General features: G+C 38.4%; 1 protein-coding gene across 3 annotated transcripts in view; it reads right to left on the bottom strand.

Moving 5' to 3' along the window:
- Positions 1-2,048: 2,048 nt before the first annotated feature.
- The window catches only part of LOC137056418 (sphingomyelin synthase-related protein 1-like), a 32,255-nt gene continuing 10,424 nt past the window's right edge, over positions 2,049-23,879 (bottom strand). The window contains exons 1-7 of one of the 3 annotated variants that reach the window (XM_067430507.1): positions 23,531-23,688; positions 13,291-13,619; positions 12,252-12,519; positions 7,230-7,325; positions 6,775-6,892; positions 5,122-5,272; positions 2,049-3,535 (exon numbers count right to left, since the gene is read on the bottom strand). In XM_067430507.1, the coding sequence (XP_067286608.1) occupies positions 3,231-3,535; positions 5,122-5,272; positions 6,775-6,892; positions 7,230-7,325; positions 12,252-12,519; positions 13,291-13,606 (1,254 nt within the window). In that variant the 5' untranslated portion in view covers positions 13,607-13,619; positions 23,531-23,688 and the 3' untranslated portion in view covers positions 2,049-3,230. Of the gene's footprint in view, positions 3,536-5,121; positions 5,273-6,774; positions 6,893-7,229; positions 7,326-12,251; positions 12,520-13,290; positions 13,620-20,349; positions 20,462-23,530; positions 23,689-23,879 lie in introns of those variants that run through there. The other 2 variants (XM_067430508.1, XM_067430506.1) reach the window with 2 other exon arrangements.

Below are 23,879 nucleotides of genomic sequence, written 5' to 3'. Positions count from 1 at the left end.
ACAAGACAATGACCCAAAACACACTAGTAAACGGGCAAAGTCTTGGTTCCAAACCAACAAAATTAATGTTATGGAGTGGCCAGCCCAATCTCCAGACCTTAATCCAATTGAGAACTTGTGGGGTGATATCAAAAATGCTGTTTCTGAAGCAAAACCAAGAAATGTGAATGAATTGTGGAATGTTGTTAAAGAATCATGGAGTGGAATAACAGCTGAGAGGTGCCACAAGTTGGTTGACTCCATGCCACACAGATGTCAAGCAGTTTTAAAAAACTGTGGTCATACAACTAAATATTAGTTTAGTGATTCACAGGATTGCTAAATCCCAGAAGAAAAAAAATGTTTGTACAAAATAGTTTTGAGTTTGTACAGTCAAAGGTAGACACTGCTATTTTTTTGAACACACCCCTTTCAACTAATTGCCCAATTGCACAGCCTTAAGAGCGTGCATATCATGAATGCTGGGTCTTGTTTGTTTTCTGAGAATCTACTGAACCTACTGGTAACTTGTTTGCCACGTAGCAATAAAAAATATACTAAAAACCTTGATTATTCTGGTTAGTCACATTGTACTGCTATTATTTTGAACAAGACTGTATATATATATATATATATATATATGTATATATATATATATATATATATATATATATATATATATATATATATAAACATACACACATTTATTTATTTACATTTCTTTGTATATTTATGCATGTTTTTTGTTGTTTTTTTTCCCCATTTCTTCGTATATATATTTATGCATTCTTTTTACAAAAACAACCGGACAAAAACTGCACTTTTCTGATTTTGTTAATTTTTATTAATGATGGCAGACGAAAACATCTAGAGCATCCCGAATCCACCGGAACACAATATCCCACTTTTTCCAGCCTTAATAAAAGTCCGTAAGGAGGCTGAATGAACTCTTCAAGCACTTCCCAATGAAATAATCCTCAGATGATGAGCCGGTTTGAGCAGCGTTCAGAGAGTTTCAACGATTCGTAGTTTATCAAACATATGGCAAGTCAGAAGATGAAAGCAGCAAACTATGTGTTTAATTTTTGAATGCTTTTGATTCAGTGTTACATACTGCAAAGAAGAGAAATGTCAAGAGACATTTGAACAAATAACATTATAATACCACCGATCTGAACTCTATAATTCTGCACATCCCCACAAAACACGCACGAGGTCAGTCAATTCTCTGTGCTCAAAGAACTATAAATACACCAAATTAAAATCCTAACGACCTAAATCTCATCAAAACTAGCCCTGATTATGATAAAAACACATTCAGTCCATTTAAACATCCTTTAAGACACGAGATAAGACGAGCACAGGGAGACTGTTCTGTTTTACCATCAGTCACACATTTTTTTGTAAACGTTCAAAAAGTAACAAACACCCTCATAAACAGTAGATCTGAAAATAAATCAGAACATTAGTGAAAAAAATGCTTGTATAAAGACTAAGACACGTACCATTGGCAACTGGAATGATGCAGTTAAAAAACATCGAACGTTTGGCGAGATCTGCTTCTCAAAACACTCATTAATGAGGAAAGTACAGTAATAATGACCAAACTGAGTGAATCTCACGACAGGTCCAGGTCATACTTCACTTTAAAAAGAAATAATATTACATTTGTAAAATGTTTAAATCACTGCAATCTTTGCTGTTTATGTTTTAATGTATGCGGTTTAGAATAAAAATAATTGTATTATAGTGCAAACTTATTGGAATACCCATTGAAAAGTACAAAAATATAATAAATAATAGTGAGATTTTCATAATGCAAAAAACCAAAGAATATATTTAAAGTAATATATATATATATATATATATATATATATATATATATATATATATAAATGAATATATATTCTTAATGCAAAAGTATGTGAATATGTGTATATATATATATATATATATTTCTAAAATCTATATCATTTCAGGATTTAAAAAAAAAAACATAAATAAATATATATATATATATATATATATATATATATATATATATATATATATATATATATATATATATATATATATAATTGTCTCGTAAACTATGACCTTGCCATATTTTGAGAGATTCACTCAAATACAGGGGAGAATTTTAAGTCTTAAACACAGTATTTCCATTTTGTCATTCCATATCGATACTAATACTGCCAAAATAAAATCTGCACTATGAAAATAGCAACAATAAATGGCAATAAGACCTACACAACAAGCACGACTGAATGAAAACCTTACGGTTCCTTACAAAGATCCTAAAAGAGCATTAAGATGATCCGTATTGCTTCAGAGGTTGATCATGTCAGTGGCTTCATGTTGAAATGTCTCTGGGAGAAATTAACTTCAAATATCGCTGATTATGAAACTAGGGGAAATGAATACTGCCAACTGTCATGCAGACCATTTTTAGAGGCCTGAATGTTTCCCCGTCAGCGGGAAAAGCAAGACTTCCGTAGTTCCAGTTTAGTAGTTTCAGTGTCTGGCATAAAATAAAGAAAAAATGATTTCTCATTTTTCATAAGAGAAAAATGAGGTGATATCCACAGTAATGGGAAGAGAAATCCCTTTAAAGGGATAGTTCACCCAAAAATGAAATGTAGATGCTTATCTGCTGACCTCCAGTGCGTCCAACATGTGTGTTTCTTCAGTAGAACACAGATGAAGACTTTTAACTCCAACCGTAGCTGTGTAGGTCATATAATGATGTGAATGGGTAACAATTCTCAGCTCGTATATCCAGATCGTGTATTTTGACCTTACCGGAAGTGAAGCACGTTCCAGGCTGTTGGATATAGCGTTGTGTTTGAGGTTAAAATGATATAATACGGCTCGATTTCTCACACAAACTGATCGTTTTGTGTCTTAATATATCAATGTGTCGTCATGAGCCACAGGGCTCTGTGTGCATGTTGTCTAAGCATCAGTTGTTTTTTTTTGCTCTCATAGAATTGTTACCCATTATATGACCTACACAGCTGCGGTTGGAGTTAAAAATCTTCATCTGTGTTCTACTGAAGAATCAAACACACCTCATGTTGGCACTGGGGGTAAGCAGATAAACATTATATTTTCATTTTTGGGTGAACTATCCCTTTAAAGACGACAGCTACAGGAGGAAACGTTGATCGAGGGGTCAGATGTGGGGTTTGGCCTCCTCTACATCATGGCATCGCGAGAATCCCAGGACTGAAGTGTGTGTGTGTGTGTGTTCAGCCGATGAGCCGCTTGAGGATGGTGGGTCGAGTGAAGGGCCAGCAGTATTCGTTCGGCACGGGTCCGTTAACGTTGCACTCGAAAAAGGAGAACATGGGGAACCAGATGCGCGCGCGCCGGCTCTGCTGGTAGGCTCGCGTGTTGGCCAGCGTGTGATAATACAGGAAGAGTCTGGTGGTGATGTAGAAGGCGATGAAGACGTCGATGGAGTAATGCTCGTGAGCTGCCAGGATGAAGAAGATCCCGAACAGGTTCAGGACCCACGATAGCGTGTGGATGAAGTTCCAGCTGCGCGGCGTGTCTGTGAACACACAGACAGAGAGAGAAAGAGAGAGAGATGTTGAATAACAATGTTGGCAGATCAGTATTATAGTTTATAGAATTAAATAAGACCAAATTAATTAATTTTATTTGTATATTTAGTTGAAATAACTTGGATCATAATGTTAGTGTCCCTAACTGAGCAAGCCAAGCCAAGGGCGACCAAAGGAACCGAATCCCCATCAGGGCGTGATGGAGAAAAATAAACCTTTGGAGAAACCAGACTCAGTCGGGGTGCCAGTTCTCCTCTGGCCTATTATTAAACAGTGTATAATTATTATTCTGGCAACCTTACATGTCATAAATTATATCAGATCAGAATATTCAACATTTCTGGGTATCACGCAAGAGACGGGTTTATTGAGGATGGCACGTCGATTACACAAGAGTATGAATACTTGAAGGATTGGAGTCGTCGCGCCTGAGACGGGTTAATTGAGGATGACGTGCATGTAGAGAGTTTTATCTCTAAAAACAGATTAGCTTTTAACGTTTGTGTATGGGGCATAAGTGAAATTAAATCGCTAGTTAATATCACCAACAAGGCTCAAAATAGCCTCACACTAACACGGAGCATAATGAGGGTCCCTACAAACCGAAGCATTGAGAAGAAACCGCAGTTGTCCTTTAATATAAAACCAGCTGTTCATGGTTTGTTCATGTTAGTTTACTGTTCATTAACTAATGTTAACAAGATTTTAATAAAGTATTAGTAAATGTTGAAATTAACATTAACAAAGATAAATAAATGCTTCATACGTGAAGTTCATTATTAGGTCATGTTAACTAACGTAGTTAACTAATGTACCTTATTGTAAAGAGTTACAGAGAGATTTACATTTTAATCTGATAAGTTCTTTATAGGTCATTCGCACTTTGATCTGTTTGAAACATTTGTTCACAAAAACATTTTGTGTATTGTTTTATTGTATTTATACAATGGTATAAAGCGCTATATAAATAAAGGTGACTTGACTTGTATTGAATCATACACAAGTTCAGGCACAAGTTTCTTCTGCTAGTTTCATCCCAGCGCAGTTCTCATGTTCACGTCCAGCTCCTCGTTATTTAAATATCAAATGCACTGGCCCATCTGTTCCCCCATTAGTGTGTGTGTGTGTGTGTGTGTGTGTTCCCCCATAGGCATCTGGTCTAAACCAGGTGTGTTCAGGAGCATTGTTGGAGCGTTGCTATTGTGAGGAACTGAAAACCATTGACCAACACACACCTGCTCTAAAGTCAATAGTGCAGTATTTTTAGTGTTATTTAAAGAGTGTTAGTAATATATGAGCCTATAGGCGGTGCACAACGCACATACACTGCTTATTACACACACACATGCCAAATATTAAAAATATCAACTGTTTTTCCAGTCATTAAACTAGCAAAAAGTTAAAAAAAGGTATTTTTGTCATATGAAAATGGTTATTAAACCTGTCAGGAAGACAACACACAAGCCCTCCTTATTAAAAGCTTAAGTAATTATTGGGATAAGAACTTTTAATACCATCACACACCTACTCCACAGAAAACAACAAGTGTGTGTGTGTGTGTGTGTATACTTACATTCTGTAACGAAGAAATTGAGCATGGTGAGAACGACGGTGTGTCCGCTGAACATATAATCTCCACACGTCTGGACTCCAGTGAGGGTCATCCCAAACCCGCTCCATATGGCCACAGCACGCTGAAGCTTCGCCCACATGTCACCGTATATCTGAGAGAGCGAGAGAGAGAGAGAGAGAGAGAGAGAGAGAGAGAGAGAGAGAGAGAGAGAGAGAGAGAGAGAGAGAGAGAGAGAGAGAGAGAGAGAGTAAATAAAGTAAATAAATAAATACATAGGGAAAGAACCATACTAATACAGATTTTTTGGGGGGATTACATTTTCAATAGTTTGCAGGTAACATATTGCTAAGTTAATGCTGTGATATATACACCGATCAGGCATATTATTCCTAATTTTGTGTTGGTCCCCCTTTTGCTGACCCGTCGAGGCATGGACTCCTCTAGACCCCTGAAGGTGTGCTGTGGTATCTGGCACCAAGATGTTACCAGCAGATCCTTTAAGTCCTGTAAGTTGCGAGGTGGGGCCTTCATGGATCGGACTTGTTTGTTCAGCTCATCCCACAGATGCTCGATTGGATTGAGATCTGGGGAATTTGGAGGCCGAGTCAACGCCTCAAACTGGTTGTTGTGCTCCTCAAACCATTCCTGAAGCATTTGTGCTTTGTGTCAGGAGCATTATCCTGCCGGAAGAGCCACAGCCACCAGAATACCGTTTCCATGAAAGGCTGAACATGGTCTCAGCAATGCTTAGGTAGGTGGAGCGTGTCAAAGTAACATCCACATGGATGGAGGACCCAAGGTTTCCCAGCAGAACATTGCCCAAAGCATCACACTGCCTCCGCCGGCTCGCCTTCTTCCCATAGTGCATCCTGGGGCCATGTGTTCCTCAGGTAAGCCACACACACACACACACACACACACCCGGCCATCCACGTGATGTAAAAGAAAACGTGATTCCTCAGACCAGGCCACCTTCTTCCATTGCTCCGTGGTCCAGTTCTGATGCTCACGTGCCACTGTTGGTGCTTTCTGCGGGGTCAGGGGTCAGCATGGGCACCCTGACTGGTCAGCGGCTATGCCGCCCCATACGCAACAAACTGAGATGCTCTGTGTATTCTGACACCTTTCTATCAGAACCAACATTAACTTCTGGAGCAGTTTGAGCTCCAGTAGCTCGTCTGTTTGATCGGACCACACGGGCCAGCCTTCGCTCCCCACGTGCATCAATGAGCCTTGGCCGCCCATGACCCTGTGGCCGGTTCTCCACTGTTCCTTCCTTGGAGCACTTTTGATAGATACTGACCACTGCAGACCGGGAACAGCCCACAAGAGCTGCAGTTTTGGAGATGCTCTGACCCATCATTCTATATAAAAATAATGCATTGTACAACTGTAACGATGGCCGTTTGCAAATCATGTTTATTTAAACATTTTGGTGTTGAATGAATTTTATGTTTAATCAACATTTCTCACATCTTGGATGAATTTTTTCCCCATTGAGCTTGTCACAATTTACATTAATGCATTTGTTAGGTGCGTCTATCCAAAGTGATTTCAAGGTGCATTTTTAATCAGTTACATGTTAGTCCAAGCCATGACCTCAGGATTGATAAAAAGCTAATAATTAATTAAAATTAATAAAAATGTCTGTACTTTTCCAGTGCACTGCAGGTGTTGACCCGGTACAGAAAGAGACGTCACAAACATTGTGACGCAGCGCAGCATAAAGACCGTCCCCATCAGACTACACAACCGCCTCAACAGGATCGACCTGAAAGAAACGCGTGAAAGTGGGTCAGGGATAAAAGTGCGAATTGTCTTCATAAGATGTGTTATTGTATTAAATCGTTTACGTTAATCACCCAAAAAAAGAGACTAACTACAACTCTTCTTTTAATTATAAAAATGTGTGATTAAACATATTTATAAAACGTAAATCTTATAGACACTGGTTCATGGATTCACGTTATAACAAAATTAAGCCTCATTTACTAAAATCATGTGACAAAATGATTTACAATTAGTTTTGATGTACATTATTCATTCTCCATAAACTCTTGGTATCTGTAAAGCGAGGCATCTGTCGTGTGTGTGTGTGTGTGTGTTACCTGTGTTTATGAAGCAGCAGAACTAGCAGCCAAATGGAGCACAGGATCACGCCACAGGCTTCAGCCATTGCAAAAGCCCAGGGGATTCTGGGTACACTGTAGAGAGAAGAGAAACAGGCAAAAGGTCACAAAGAGAGGAAAACATAATACTCCTCCAAACAGATGGTGATTTATGCTGCTGTTTAGTGTTTTCATTCTCATCTTCAGCTGTAACGTCTAATCATGTCCTGTGGGGAATTTCAGCATGATGGAGAAAATTACCATCAACAGGAAACCTCAAACCTCTAATGGGTCCAATTGAACTTTAGAGCCGTTCACATTTATTTTTGCTGCCTTAAACCAATAACTAGCAAGCGGAGGAAATCAAACATCTAAACTCGGTCTGTTAAAGGGCATTAGAACAGGTCAGAGTTCAACAATTAATTTCTTAGGGCCCTATCATACACATAATGCAATGTGACCCCATGTGCAACACAAGTGTTTTTTGCTAGTTTCAGCCCGACGCAGTTGTCATGTTCACGTCCAGCTCCACATCAATGGGGCGTCTGGTCTGAAAACCAGGTGTGTTCATTGTTGGAGCATTGCTATTTTGATGAATCGATTTTGTTGCTATTACCAGAATTAGAGGAACCATCTTTATGGATGTCATAATATTTTTGCGGTGCATTTAGAGATTAAAAAATGCTAGCCTTGGTTCATATGTCCACCTGATGCACATTGTTGACAAAAAATGAAAAATGCTAGCTTAAATCAATAACTGCACTGAGATTGGCTGGCTTTATGCAACTTTAAAATTCCATCAAGTATCAAAAAAAAAAAAAGATATTCATCACGCTTTCCAAACAAATATTAAGCAGCACAGCTGTTTAAATCCTCATCTGAGAATGATTAGTGAAGGATCATGTGACACTGAAGACTGGAGTAATGATGATAAATTCAGCTTTGATCACAGGAATAAATCACACTTTACTATATATTCACACAGAGAACAGATGATTTACACTGGAGGAATATGACACTATTTTACTGTATTTTTGATCAAATAAATGCCGCCTTGCTGAGCAAAAGAAACCGACCTCTTATCAGCCCGAACTTTTGCATGTTATTTAACTAAATGCCATAATGCTGCGGGGCAAGAGTTCCTGTGTTGAACAATGCGTGTCACCATAGACACAAAGCTTATTAAATTACTAATAACTAACTAAAACAACTGTGGCATTAAACCCACGGGCAGGATCCTAAACTGGCTTCACATCAACACAGACTCACCTAGGGCTAGGCACCGAGCAACGATACTTTTATGGTATCGAACAAAAAACTCAGATACTATGAGTATCGTAAAATTGTTTATCTTTCGGTGCGTGAAGTGCAAGTGCAGGCCAGCGAGGGAGAAGGGAAGGGGACAATCGTGCTCAGGGAAACACTTGACAGAAGTGTAATTAGGCCTGTCGCGATAGTCAATAAATCAGTGAATAGCACAATAAAAAAAATAATTGCCATTTGCAGGCTTTTTTGTTTTCCTCATCTCTCTCGTTGACTGCGCGCGCCTCGTCCGTTTGGGGAGGTGTTTATACTCGACGAGCAGACTGGATGCGGCGTGATGAGACGTCATTCTTGGCCAGCAGATTCGTCTGGAACTCGTGGCTCTTCGGTTGCGGAGCCACACTCAGTTACGAAATTTGACGTGCACTCCGCGTCGACGTCATTTTTGCCGCGCACACCCTCGCGCTCGAGCGGACGCGTCGTGTATAAACGAGGCTTAAAGCTACACTGAAGTTTGATAAACGCAAGTTAATTCTTCACTTCAATCTTTGTGTGCTAAAACGGCACATAAGTTCCTGTAGAGATAGCAACACACATTCTCCTTTTTTTTGCCAAATAAATGAAAAGCATGTCATCAATGTCTTCTCTTTCTCTCGCTGTATCAAAATCTCACTTTCCTCAGAGATGGTCAAGTGCAGTTTGTGCATGATTAGGCTATTATAAAATAAAAAATTTTAATACTGTATCCTAAATTGTGGATAGTTAATATATCATATGCTGAAGTACATTTCTGGATTAAAAGAAAAAAAACAACAAGAACCGTACAGAACGGAAAACCGTGACCCGAACCGAGCCGTGGGTTTAGTGAACCGCCGCCCCTAATATGCTCCTAAAACACAATCATCAGCTGCAGTTTTCATCCATTTGATTTATTCTTTATGGTACTTATTTAAATGCATTTTTTAAACAGACTGAGAGTCCATGCTTTTATTGTTTTTGGATGTTTTGTTCATTTATTGTGGTTATTTAAAATGTTTTCCATTTTTAGTGTTAAATAGTCTTTAGAAATTAAAGTTTATTGATCTTTGTAAAGGTGTACCTGCATTATTATGCCATTATCATTATTTTAGATGAAAATGGTCTCAGAACGACAATATTATAATTTATCACAATCATTTCTTGGCCAATTTATCGTCCAGCAAAATGTGTTATCGTGACAGGCCTAAGTGTAATTTCTCTACTTAAACCGAATGCATCCCCATAACCAGTCAATCAATCAATCATCTTTATTTATATCGCGCTTTTACAATGACAATCGTTTTTAAAGCCACTTCACAGTGTTAAACAGGACAATATTGCAACAAAATTTGATTTGGCTGTACAGTTGCTCTGGAGAAAACGGTGATGTTATCAGCTTATTTTAGTTTATCATACAGCGATAATGTTGGCAGATCAGTATTATAGTTTATAGAATTAAATAAGACATAAATAATTAATTTTATTTGTATATTTAGTTGAACAACTTGGATCATAATTTAAGTGTCCCCAATAGGGCTGCAGCTATCGATTCTTTTTGTAATCGATTAATCTACCACTTAATCGATCGATTAATCGGATAATAATTACTTTTTCTTTATTAAAGAGCAATAAGAGACAATAAGACGGGTATCTTATAATTAACATCTAATTTGTTTTCTTTTTAGAAAAATTAAGTTTTATTGCTGAAATTGCATACATTAATAACTGTGAAACTAAACAATTTTAATGCATACAATTGCCATATTATATTAGATAAAAATCTATTTAAAATTACTTTAAAAAGGTAAACATAGTTCAATCTAAAACTAAACCTACAACCAATAAATCTAAATAGTAGTAATATAAATAAAAATATTGCCAATATAAATAATATAAATATTCCATATAATATAAATATTCTAATATTCTATAAATATTCTATAAATAATATAAATATTCTATATAATATAAATATTCTAATATTCTATAAATATTCTATAAATAATATAAATAACTAAACATTGTATTTATGTTGTGCAACTTAACTTTCATGTTTCAGCTTCAGCTCCGGCATGACATAAGCATTTACTGTCTTATTTATTCCTTTACTGGAGCAACATATTGGACAGGTTAACTTGGAACAAGAGATGTGCGGATCAGCTCTATCGTCACCGAATCAGCTGTTAGAAGCAAACCATCCACCCTCCCGCACCCGGTCGTCACAACTTCAAATCCTCAGTGTTAAGCACGACGCTATCGTCACATATTAGCTACACTGAAGTAGGTTGCTAAACAAAACAAAAAAACTTATTTGGCAAAATTACATTTACATAAACCAGGGTCGACAACCTATACATCACACGGAGGAATAACCGCTAGAACGTGATCAAACGCGAGATATGTTTAATTCAGTTAAAGTACATCACGCATGCTGATCTTTTGAGCTAATCATTCATCATTGTAACACAGCTTGTTTTAAGTTAGTAGCTATAAATATGATTAAAGTGTGATATTTAAATTACACAAAATCAATAAAAGCACGCAGCTCTGAGCTTTGAAAGCACGAGCGCTGCTCATCACAAACCCGCGCGCATTACAGTTTGTTGTTGCGCCTAGTATTGAGAACATCTAATGGTGCATTTCGAAGATATTATCAAGTAGGATATATAAAGTCTCATTAAAGATTTCACACACATCACAATGACGGTGATCCATGTGCAAAGCTGCAAACTCCATCGCGTTCATGTGTTTGGAGTTGCTCGTATATATCTTCTCAGCTGACGCGTGTACTGCCGCAAATGAAACTTAAATGTTCAGCGTCGCATCCTGAAGCTCAACACACAGTTTTCTTCATTTAAAAACAGCGATATTAAATGATATTACCAGAGCTGATGCCCGCCTGCTCTCTCTCTCTCGCATTGCGGTCTTTAATCTCGACATGAGCTGAAAACGAAAGTTAAAGAACGACGCGCATTCATTGCGTTTTAGCGTGATATGAGAGTTCCGCGTCTTTATTAAAATCAACATAGTAACGATTTCTCTCATCCACCTGCAATTTTTGGGATGTTTACGCACCTGAACCTCGGATATAACCGCAATCCGCTCATACTCCCGAGTCCTTACACAAAAAATGCCTTTCTGCAATATCTGTGTGTAGTTAAATGGACTAAGCGAAGCATCGAGGCAGATGATTTTGCCTCGAGGATTTTTTTGATTCGATTAACTCGAGTTACTCGATGAATCGTTTCAGCCCTAGTCCCCAACTGAACAAGCCAAGCCAAAGGCGACCAAAGGAACCCAAACTCCATCAGGGCATGATGGAGAAAATTAAACCTTGGAGAAACCAGACTCAGTCGGGGTGCCAGTTCTCCTCTGGCCTATTATCACACAGTGTGTAATTATTATTCTGGCAACCTTACAGGTCAGAAATCATATTAGATCACAATATTCAAAGTTTTTGGGGATCACCCAAGAGACGGGTTTATTTAGGACGGCGCGTTGATTACACAAGAGTATGAATACTTGAAGGATTGGATTATCGCGCCTGAGACGGGTTTATTGAGGATGACGTGCAGGTGGACTACCGTTAACGTTGACTACCACTTATGTGTGTTAGCTTGTGCTGCTAGTCGGTTGCATATGGTATCGGAAAAAGTATCGTTAGGAACCGGTATCGAAACTGAGGTATTGAAATTGGCACCGGATCGAAAGATTTTGAGCAATACCCAGCCCTCGACTCACCTGTCCAGGAAAATGTCAGGAAGCGGAGGATACATCCTCATGTCCGGCACTCGCTCGTGGACGATCACCATGACGAACGACGTGAAGCCGAAAACGAAGACCACGTAGACGGAGCTCATGATGGTTTTCCAGTACTCCGGGTCCAGTCTCCGCGGCTGCTGCTTGTATTTGCCGTTGTTGTACTGGTGATACTGGTCGCCGCCCAGCTCGTCCAGAACGCCGTCGCAATCCCGTGAAGGTTCACCGTTACACAACCAGTCCCCTCCACCTGAACATGAGAACGACATGAAAAAGAAACTAGGGATGTCACGATACCAAAATTCCAGCAGTCGGTACCAATACCATTAAAATGTTACGGTTCTCTGTACCAGTTTCGGCACCACAGCTAAATCTGTTGGAACTATTTTATTTAACTGTCATCTGTCTGGGGTGAAAAATCACTGACTTTATTCTTTATTAATAACTATATATATCTGCGTTACCCTCTGTTTTCTGTTTCCGTTGAGCGAACACACAGAGTAACGTCATAACATCATTTTAAACACACTTAAATGTATCTAATATGATAAACAGGGCTGCTTTACCTTATAATCATGACCGGAAAAGCGGAAATAGTTTGAGCGCCCGGCGACTGTGGCATAATAAAAGTCCAAGTACTCACGAAGTGCGTATTTGTGTAACAATCACTCCAGCGGCCGTGCTCAGCTCCTCAACACTCGCTCCTGCTCTGCTTCACACTACAGTAACGTTAATAACCGCATCCATCAACATGATTTCTGCCCGAGTCCTATTTTCCACCGGCTGTGAGGTGAAGACCACATGTCCCAAGATGCTGCGCTCACACTTGGCGTCATCAAACTACGCCTTTGTATTTGAATAGGCGCCCTCTAGCGGACGTAAAGTTGCATAGCGCACCTTTAATATAAACTCCCTCCATACACATGTCCCACCCACTTTTTAAAACAGTTACGCCACTGGTGACATCCCTAAACAAACTAGTAAAATCTTGGCAGGCTCATAATGTTAATAATAGCAGCACCTGCACTGCTCTGAGGCGAGTGTCCGTCGTAGGACAGGCCGAGCTCCTCCAGCACGTCGGCGTTCTGCTTCTGCAGCTTTCTGAGAGAAACCATCAGCCGTTTGATGTCTCCCAGGACCTTGAGCTCCAGCGGAGGAGAGCGCAGGTCGTATTCGCTCAGGCTCAGCAGGCTGGTCCCATCCAGGCGGTGTTTGTTGCACAGCAGGTCCACGTAGTCGCAGAAACCTTCCTCACGCAGCCAGCGGCCCACGTGCTTCGGCGTCCATTGCCGAACGCTGATCTGCCCGCCATTACCGGTCATCTCTCGCTCACGCATTCTCTCACAGCAACTGGATACAAGACAGAAAAAACATTTATTTAAAGGCCCACTGAAGTTTTTTAGCTTTTAGTGTTAGCCTTAAAGTTATAAATACGCTGGTGTGTTACAAAACAATGACAAAATTTGCATTTAGGAGATATAAGCATTCAAAATTTACAGTCTCTCACTTCCGTTAAAACAAATTACAGATTTTTATGACATCAGAACAAAAGCCCCGCCCCCTTTATTTTTCCCACTTCACGCACTGGTTGTGTGACTGCCTACAGCAGAGGAGCCCAAACTCAGTCCTGGAGGGCCGCTGTCCTGCAGTTTTGCTCCAACCCCAATCAAACACACCTGAACCAGCTAATTAATGTCTTACTAGGGCTGCGTCCGAAAACCTAGGCAGCTGACTCATTGCCTTATCAGGCAGTGGCTTGTAAGGCAGTGTTTTGTGCATGAAGGCACCTCACAAAACTAATTTCGGACAGACTTATAAGGCAGTGTAACACTTTAAAGGTGGGGTAAGTCTTATTTCAAAACCGTTTTAGAAAAAGGACACGGGCTGAGTGGAATAACAAACTTGTAGCCAATCAGCAGGTAAGGGGCGTGTCTATGGTGAGAAGAGCGCTCGCTCTCGCTCTGTGCACGTCATTATTCAAAACACACGAGTCACACATGACGGACATTAGCAGAGAACTAGCCTAATATATGCTGCTTGACTATGCTCATGTGTCATGTTCACTTGTTAGTCCAATTGCGATCGTATTGTGGTTCACTTCAGCGATGATACAGACCCGTTCATTTCCACACCGTATGAGCATCTAAACCTCATCACTGTGTGCTTCAAGCATCAGCTCACAAAATGTGTCCCACAAGTAAGATACTATACTCCTAATATATGTGTGTTTACTCTTTTCATGATCTATATAACCCTTATCCAGTCATAATTGTAATATGTCGTTAGTTGGACTGTCGGCTCGTGTATTGTCGAGTTGTTCATGAGAACGGTTTGTGTTTTTGTGATAGAAGGGATGACTTTTTCACTGAATATTTGACCCGGATTAGATACACAGAGATTTTGCCGTAGCCGTTGATGCCTGATATATGTGTGGGGCGGCGCTATCAAAATAGGGGCAAGACTCTTTTGGGGGTAGGGGCGTGTTTGTTTTGGTGCTTTGAAATATCAACAATGGTTACCAGTTAGCACTGACCCCACCTTTAATGATGAACAGCAAAAAAAAGAGCGAGCTTTGGTGAGAACTAAACACATATTTAATTACTACGCTACTCATTTCTCGCTAGAAATGACATCAGAAGTGGAAAATATTGGCTAAAAACATACATTTACACACAAACTGACCAGCAAACGCAACTTTCGGACGCCATCTTATTTTCCAAGCTCGACTGTCAGAAAGCACAGGATTGTGGGATATCAATGGCAGCGAAGGATACATGTATGCTGCCTTCAAAAACCATCCAAAGGAGGTCTCAGGAAGTAAAGCAAACATTAGATTCGGACGTTGCTTGATGTCTTCCTGCCTTGAAATGTTTCCTCCGAAGGCAGCATTTTCCAGGTTTCGGACACAGCCTGGGTCCTATAAAGGCATTGATTAGCTGTTTCAAGTGAGTTTGGTTGGGGTTGGAGCTAAACTCTGCAGGACTGCGGCCCTCCAGGACCGAGTTTGGGGACCCCTGGTCTACAGTAAGTCTACATGTTGCTCAAACACAGCACAAAACTAAAGGAATTATAAGGGGTAAATCTGATTAAATGAAATATTCTTCATCTTTGCTCCACCTAGATGTGGAAGTAAACTAGGACATATGTTGATATACTCTAGTAAAACAGGCCACATTTGCAGCACGCAGATCTCATGATTGAGGCACTGAATCCCAGCTGTGCTCCTTGGCTTGTGCTTTGAGTATCTGGCCTGTAACCAACTCCTTCATTACGGCTCAGTCCGAGTAAGCAGGATCTGTTTGTCCAGAGACGACTGGACGTGGAAAACTGCCTCTTTAATGCACAAGGGGAAAATCAAAATTACAAAACGCAGACACAAGTGCCAATCGACTGGAGGCCAAGGAACTGTGTGGTGAAATCGATAAAAATCCCCACATTTGAAAGATAATAAATTGCAACACACTTCTTGAGCTATTCTAGATATAAAAGAAAACCCTGATTTGATTTGGCAAGATTTCTTCATCATGTTCCAGCTTGGTTATAATTGATTGGAAGATTTGATCATTTTACTGACTTTTTCGGCAGTAATTTCATTGAATTTGTTTGTTTAAATTAAAATTGAACACGTCCACATACGTAATCTTTTTATCATAAAATAACATCAGGACGTTAAAAACATTAAAATGAGGCGACGACCATCTTACCAGATGGCGGACTAGGAACACTTATTGGCTCATTAGCCATTTCCACTTTTTAATGAATTTTTACAGATTATCCAATCAATATTTTACTATTAAAATATCTATTTTTGTTACTTTATTTGTACTGTTTTAATATATAGGGTAATTGTAGGGAAAATTACAAAGTCTCAAAAACAAAGAATTCTGACTAAACTTAAACATAAATCTTTATTTAAATCGTGTTTGTGTTTTGTTTGCTATAATCAGTGGATTTGTAGATAATGAGAAGATTTGTGTAAACTGTAAACTTGCAGTAAAATCCATTCAGCATTCTTAGTACCGGTAAATTAAACATATATGATTGGCTATTATTTTCAACAGAAATCCCCGTGATTGGCTACAATACTCAACGCTGTAAAATCATGCTGTACTCACGTGACCCAAATAAAACAACCAGATCACATAAAGGTGCACTATGTAAAGAAAATTCAGTAAAATATCCAAAAACCACCAGGCCAGTGTTATATATTTTGTTCAGTTGAGTACCTACAATATCCCAAATGTTTCCAACTATTTGTAAATTGTGAGAAAATTGCTATTTTAATTGGCGACCTCTAGCGGACGGAAAAGTTACATAGTGCACCTTAAAGAAAAACATTAACAGTGACTACGTTTACATGGACAGCAGTAATCTAATTATTCACCTTATTCTAAATAAGACAATATTCTGATTAAGGTGTTTACATGAGTTGCTTTTAGAGTACTCCATTCATGTTCCTGTTTTACATGTGATAGAACTCGACATCACTCGACGACTCGACATCATCCGTTTCCGCTTGCCAGATTTGAAGCTTTTAGGCGGCCTGCACGGCGCTGACATCTTGGGACCGAGTCTGCGCAGTAGGGCTGTTTGAATGCCATTTTTTGAGCTTCGAAGCTTAGGTGGCAATCAATATCGAATATTCGAAGCTTCGGTGGGTGGGGCTAAATATATAATAATAGTGTCGGTTTGCATTTGTATCATCTTTCACGACTTCACGTTTCACTCTTCGGCATCGTAAATGTGTTGCGGCAGACCCAGTGGAGTGCAGTGTTGCATTTGGTGCAATATGATCAGGTGGCACACATTCTTTAAAGATTAATAAACATTTAATAATCTTTTAAATAGAACAGTTTCCGGTACGCATTACACGGGCAGGTTTATGCTCCGAAAACGGACAGTGCACAAGTGATACAAAACACAAAGTCTGTTGAGAGCAAGAACTTTAATAAGGTATTAATAACGAACCTTTCTTTAAAACAAATGAATCCCAAAACAGAAATTAAATTAGTAACACACAGTGATTTCAATGAACTGTAATAAATAAAGAACACGGTAGCATGCTTATAAACAGTTGAATAAGAATAAATGAATTGTTTTTAAAATGACACAAAATGTAATATCTATTACAATTAGTTTTATTCTATATAAGGGATTTATTTTGTCTTATTCTGACTTTTTGTTAATTTAAATCTTTAAAATGCGCGATGCTTTTATTGAAAGCATGTTGCGGTGTTTTTTTAAATTTATTATTATTATTTCAAGCATGAGTGAGAATGAGTCCGCAACGGAAGTCACGTGTTGAAAAAAAAAAAAAAACGAATATTCGAATCTCAAAACTGAAAATCGAATGCCACCTCACCGAACGAATATTCGATTATTCTAGTACAGCCCTACTGCGCAGTAGCGATTTCGGGACCGGAGTTGCGCAGTAGAGAGCAGGAAGTAGAGCAGGAAGTACTGCTGCGATATCAAAAGGCCGCCCACACTCTCACAGATGCAGAACAATTAATTATGTTGGTGTGAAATAAACAGTTATGGAAATGTAGAAATTAACGCTAAAACTTATTTTAAAAACGAACACTTGAAATGAAATCATTGTGATGATAACTGCCTTCAGTGACATAAACTAACTTTGGGGAAAAAATATTTGAAGTGTAATTTTATTATTTAGTTTGCCTCGTGTCCATTAGAAAACGCAGAGGGGCGGCTATACTGGGACCGGCCACCGGGGGGCGATCGAGGCGCGAAAGCTTCAGTAAATGAGAGGGAGACTGCAGACTTGGATAGAACATAGATCGATTAATGGCATTTCATTACGTCCCCATGCCACGCTACGCTCTCCAACATCCAATCCTAGCGTGACTTTGGCAGGTCTGTTAATTTTATGGGCTCAGGAAACCCGCTAACTTCACCTGCGGGTGTCGCTGTTGGACAGTGTTACTTCACATTAAGAAGTATAAAAAAAAACATGCGTTTTTTACAATATTACGTTGATTTATTTTTGTAATATTATATATTGTCTCTTTCTGTTGTTTTGAAGAGACACTACCCCTCTTTCCTCCTTATTGACAGCCTACATTTAGAATAATATCTTTGATTAATGATGAAGGTTTAAAAATCGTGAGTGTTTGGATTGTTTTTCCTGCCGTTGAGCCACAGGCGTTCACTGAATGACCCATATGGTTCGCGATTACAGATACAAACTTGTATTTTACTTTTACAATGAGCAAAATAATTACAACAAAAATAAATAAAAAAATCTAGAGAGGACGCAGTGTTCAAGCAAAACACACACCGCCCATAGCAACGCGTTATGGCAACGACATTTCAGACTGACAGATACGTAAAAGATAAACGGGACTTTTCCGCCATTTGTTACTGTTTTGTAGACGTTGTTATATTAATTAAAACTCCAAATCTGTTTTATTGGCCACAGTATTACCGATGATTGTTGAAAGGGGCACTTTTGATAAATTTTCAAAAAGGGCAGAGGCTCGAACCCACAAAGCCTCCCCTCTGCACTTCCCTGGTGTGCGTAACGTTATGTGTCCTGTCACAAAATGCGGCGAAATCTCCGACACAACATTAATAGTTAGATTAAGGGTGCGTCCACACTTGTAGTTCGGTTCGTTTGGTTCCTTTGGTCCGGACCAAAAAACAAAAACAAACATAATAGTCCTGGTCCGCTTAGCGTTCACACGGGCATTTTTAACAGCGAACCTAAAGTTACCGAACCAAAGGCACAGGGAGACGCTCACAACCTGATTGGACGGCTTATATGACGTAGGAGCTCGTTTACCGAACATTCAAAACAATGCTGTGTGCGGATTACACGCGCGGGCATTTTATGCGTGTACATATGGCATTATTTTTTACCAGAGAACTCATGAAGAGCTCATGAAATGTTCAAAACAACGCTGTGTGCTGATTAAACGCGATCATTTTATGCGTGTACATGTGGCATTATTTTTACCCGCTGAGAACTCATGAAGAGCTCATAAAATGTTCAAAATATTCAAAACAGCAGCAGGATTTCCTCCATTGTGCAGAAAAGAGACGGCCGTTCTGTCGTCTGTACCGACTAATGGCCAGCACAGGTCCTTTGATGAGAAGAGCCAGGTTTGCTTTTTGTGTGTTTTTTCTAGCATTTTCGAAACATGCTCGTCTGACCAAATATTGATGAGGCACTACCTCGTTGCTCCATGTTTGCCCTCTAACGTTAAAGTTACTCATTTTGGAAACACCAATCTTTCCGTGTCGTCAAATCAGCTGACTATGCGTCGCATCTTGTGACATTACGTCCGGTTTTTGGTCCGTTTACATGTCTTTGGTCCGTGTTGTGTTCATATATCAATCGAACCGCACCAGAGTTCGTTTGGAGGCGGACCGAGACTCATCATTTTAGCGCTCTCGGTCCGCATGTTTGGTGCGCACCAGGGTTCAGATGGCAGCGTTCACATATGTTCAAATGAACCGCACTAACCGAGCAACCGCACCAGGGTTCGTTTTAATCGAACCAAACATGACAAGTGTGAACGCACCCTAAGGTGTGTACATGTCTGTAATGCTCTCCGATAATGCGACTAAAATAGGCATACTCCACATGTCTTAATCGGATTTATGTTTAGTTCGATTATGACTTTAATCAGATTAAGGTTATTAGAAATCGCTGTCTACATAATAGCCTCTTAATCAGAGTATTGTCTTAATCAGATTAATATCGGAGTATTGTTGTCCATGTAAACGTAGTCATTGACTCTTCTTTATCTCTCACCAGAATAAAATGCCTAGTTGATGCACATATTGTGATATTTACCAGAAATTGCAGGAAATATAGTGAAACTGCGGCCTATCCTGCTTAGTCCTATTCAAACAAACAGACAGCGTGGAGTTGTTTGGGATTTTTTTACTTATCTAAACTGTGCCGTGGCAAAAAAGAGAGGTTGGGAAACAGCACTAAAGAATATTCAGCTCTTAAAACATCTGAAATCATGAAACAATGCACAGAAACTATAAGTGCCATGTCTTTAAATATTGTGGTGGAAACCATAAGTCAAAGAGCTGAAGAACCACTGACCTATAAACATCATGTCCCGTTCCCGAATCTCATTAGCTCTCGGAAAACACTTAACATGTCGGCCTTTTCCCTCCGGACGACTGTTAATTCTCTTCTGGAGCAACAGATCCTTAATGCTTAGAAACACACCCGACATAACATTTCATTTTTAACACAACACAGGAAGAGAAACAAACTATTTTTGCTGATGTCTCAAACTTCTCATTTCGCAAATGAAACAGCACAGAGACGTTTGTGCAGGCATCAGTCTAAAAGATGTGAAGAAACGGCCTCTTTTCCTGATTAAAACAGCCACAGACCTACTGACACATCAGTAAACGCTGCTGATCTTTCCCAGCTCAGCAGAACACATGCTGACTGAACGTCTCATGACAGTGATGCAGACTTTACTAGTCCTTTTCTCCCAAAAAAAAAACAGCTAAAAGACAGCAGTGAACAAGCAATTCAGTGATGAAACATGTGAAATCACATCTGCATCACACTTTACTTTGCATAAACAAATAAGCAAGTAAATACTAAACAAAATATTAAATATCAGGAAATGACCTTTACTGAAAACAACAGAAAGCTTCACTAATGCAATCATTATTTTGTCAGTCAAATTAATTTTGTTTTACATGCTGGACCAGCTCTGAACTAGTCCTTCTTCACTGGCATCAGAAAAAGATTAGACACTATTTCTTTATACTCAGGAACTTGGAAAAGTTCCTGAGTATAAAGGAATATTAAGCATTCAAGTCCATTTTATTGCAAAATTCAAACGATAAATGCCGTTTTGACGCTCTTTAATGTGACATGACGGTCATCTCTTCTTAAAAAATGAACATTAAAATCTGAAGGTGTGTCGAGGATACATTACAACTTACTGTGTATATTGTAACTTACTTACAATACATTATATGTGGTGTAATCGCTCAATCTGTGTTTCAACAGCAGAAAGAAGCGGTGAGTTCACATTAGCCTATATAAATTTATTAGATTAGCCTATATTTTCACTAATTAGCCTATATCTTCATTATATTAGCTTATATATTTATTATTATTAGCCTATATATTTAATATATTAGCCTATATTTTCACTAATTAGCCTATATATTTATTATATTAGCTTATATATTTATTATATTAGCCTATATATTTAATATATTAGCCTATATATTCATTATATTAGCTTATATATTTATTATATTAGCCTATATATTTAATATATTAGCCTATATATTCATTATATTAGCCTATATATATTCACTATATTAGCCTATATATTTATTATTATTAGCCTATATATTCATTATATTAGCCTATATATTCACCATATTAGCCTATATATTTAATATATTAGCCTATATATTCATTATATTAGCCTATATATTCACCATATTAGCCTATATATTTATTATTATTAGCCTATATATTCATTATATTAGCCTATATATTCACCATATTAGCCTATATATTTAATATATTAGCCTATATATTCATTATATTAGCCTATATATTCACCATATTAGCCTATATATTTAATATATTAGCCTATATATTCATTATATTAGCCTATATATTCACCATATTAGCCTATATATTTATTATTATTAGCCAATATATTCATTATATTAGCCTATATATTCACCATATTAGCCTATATATTCATTATATTACCCTATATATATTCACTATATTAGCCTATATATCCATTATATTAGCCTATGTTTTCATTATATTAGCCTATATTTTCATTATATTAGCCAATATATTCATTATATTCTGAACCTGTTAGTAATCTCTGGATTATTAATGTGTGTTTAAATAAATCTTGTCATGAAAATTACAGCCACTGTGTATACATGATTCTATTTCAACAACAAATTGAAAAAAAACAAAAACATTTTTATAACTAGATCTAATGTAAAGTTTCCATGTTTGCGCACAATCTGTTGATATCTACATATCTAATAAAGTGTTGATATCTAAAAATAAATAGCAGCTGAATTTAGGCCAATAGTTTGGGCTCTGTCCTTTATTATAGCCATGTGTAAGTAAGGGCTCACTGTAGTTTACAGCATTATCTTTAAGAAACGTTTAGTTATAATTTAGTTCACTGTTTAATAAAAGTAAATAAAAGCCATTTTGTAAAACTGCTGCACCGAACAATGACTTCAAAACCAAGGTACGTACCGAACCGTCAGATTTGTGTACCGTTACACGTCACCCTTAGTTCCTACTCTGTCCTGTTCTGTCTTTTCACTTGTTTTCAGAAAAGCACATTTTGTTTTTATATGCTGTCAATTATAGTTCTTTGAAAGAAAATTGGAATCTGCAAAAATCGCTACCGTCAGGATCACACTTACAAAAATAAATAAATACATACATAAGAATTAGGCAAGAAATGCAATGTGAATCTCTAATTACTATAGTAACTAAATGTAACGTGTAACCCACATTGTAAAATAAAGTCTTATCACATAGACTTCAAGGAATATAGTGCACTTATGGGCTACTTTTTATAATAGCTTTTTTAAAAGATGGAAAAAATGTAAAAATAAAATGTCTAATTATAAAGCACCCTACTAATTAGTCAACTAATTATTCACGGGTGCCGACAGGTCGATTTTTATTATATGTACTTTTGCACATCAACCATTTCTTCACAAATGTCACAGTGGCGGCCACGCCCAACAGGTAGCCACACCCACACACCGCCACGCCCTCCGCTAACCACGCCCCTCAGCCGCAGAGCGCGTTATCAGAAAGCAAGAGTGAAGTAATATGAGCCCGTTAGTAAAGTACCTCAGGTATAATTATGTCTCAACTCGAGGACTTTAATCAATACCTGACACGAAGAAGCTTGTTGATAAGGAAAAGGACTCGTTACCTGCCACACAGGTACATTCCCACCCTTTGGACCAGTCAGGATAACACTGACTGTGTCTCAAACCATAGTGTGCTGCCTATCTAGTGCCTGTCTGCGCTAAACGAGGCATAAAACCATCACATAAACCATTAGCTAATAACATAAATATGAACATCGACTGTTAAAATATACCGGTGTGCGACTAGCATTTCTTATTCCCGCTCATAAACCTATCACAGCAACAATAACCTGAGAATATGAGTTCATACGCCTGTTATTATAATTTTCAATTGTTAGCATGCTAGCGCTTAGCTTGCGCAGGTCACTTACGTTAAACATCAGATTCTTCACTCCGAATTGCGATTAATCTCCTAAATGTCTTTCTATCGGGACATTTGTGGTAAATCATTGCGCCGTGATCCAGCAGTGTCGATCTGACAGCGCTGAATGTGTGCTTCGTGTGTGTGTGTGTGTAAATACTGCAGATGAGGTCACTTCCGCTGCCGCACACACAGTGGCATCTGCTGGCCAACATGTGGAATTACACCGTCCTACGGTTTTCTAATGCGCTCTACACAACCTTTTTTAGACATCTGAACCCCATTTAATAAACTGTATTCATTTATTAAAGCAACCCGCTATTTTCTGACATGTTTAGTACATGCAAAACTCACTGTTA

The sequence above is a fragment of the Pseudorasbora parva genome, chromosome 21, assembly GCF_024679245.1.
Source record: "Pseudorasbora parva isolate DD20220531a chromosome 21, ASM2467924v1, whole genome shotgun sequence".
NCBI classification, from domain to species: Eukaryota; Metazoa; Chordata; class Actinopteri; order Cypriniformes; family Gobionidae; genus Pseudorasbora; species Pseudorasbora parva.
The sequence above is the reverse complement of the archived record's forward strand: the minus strand, read 5'-3'. Positions and strand labels throughout refer to the sequence as shown.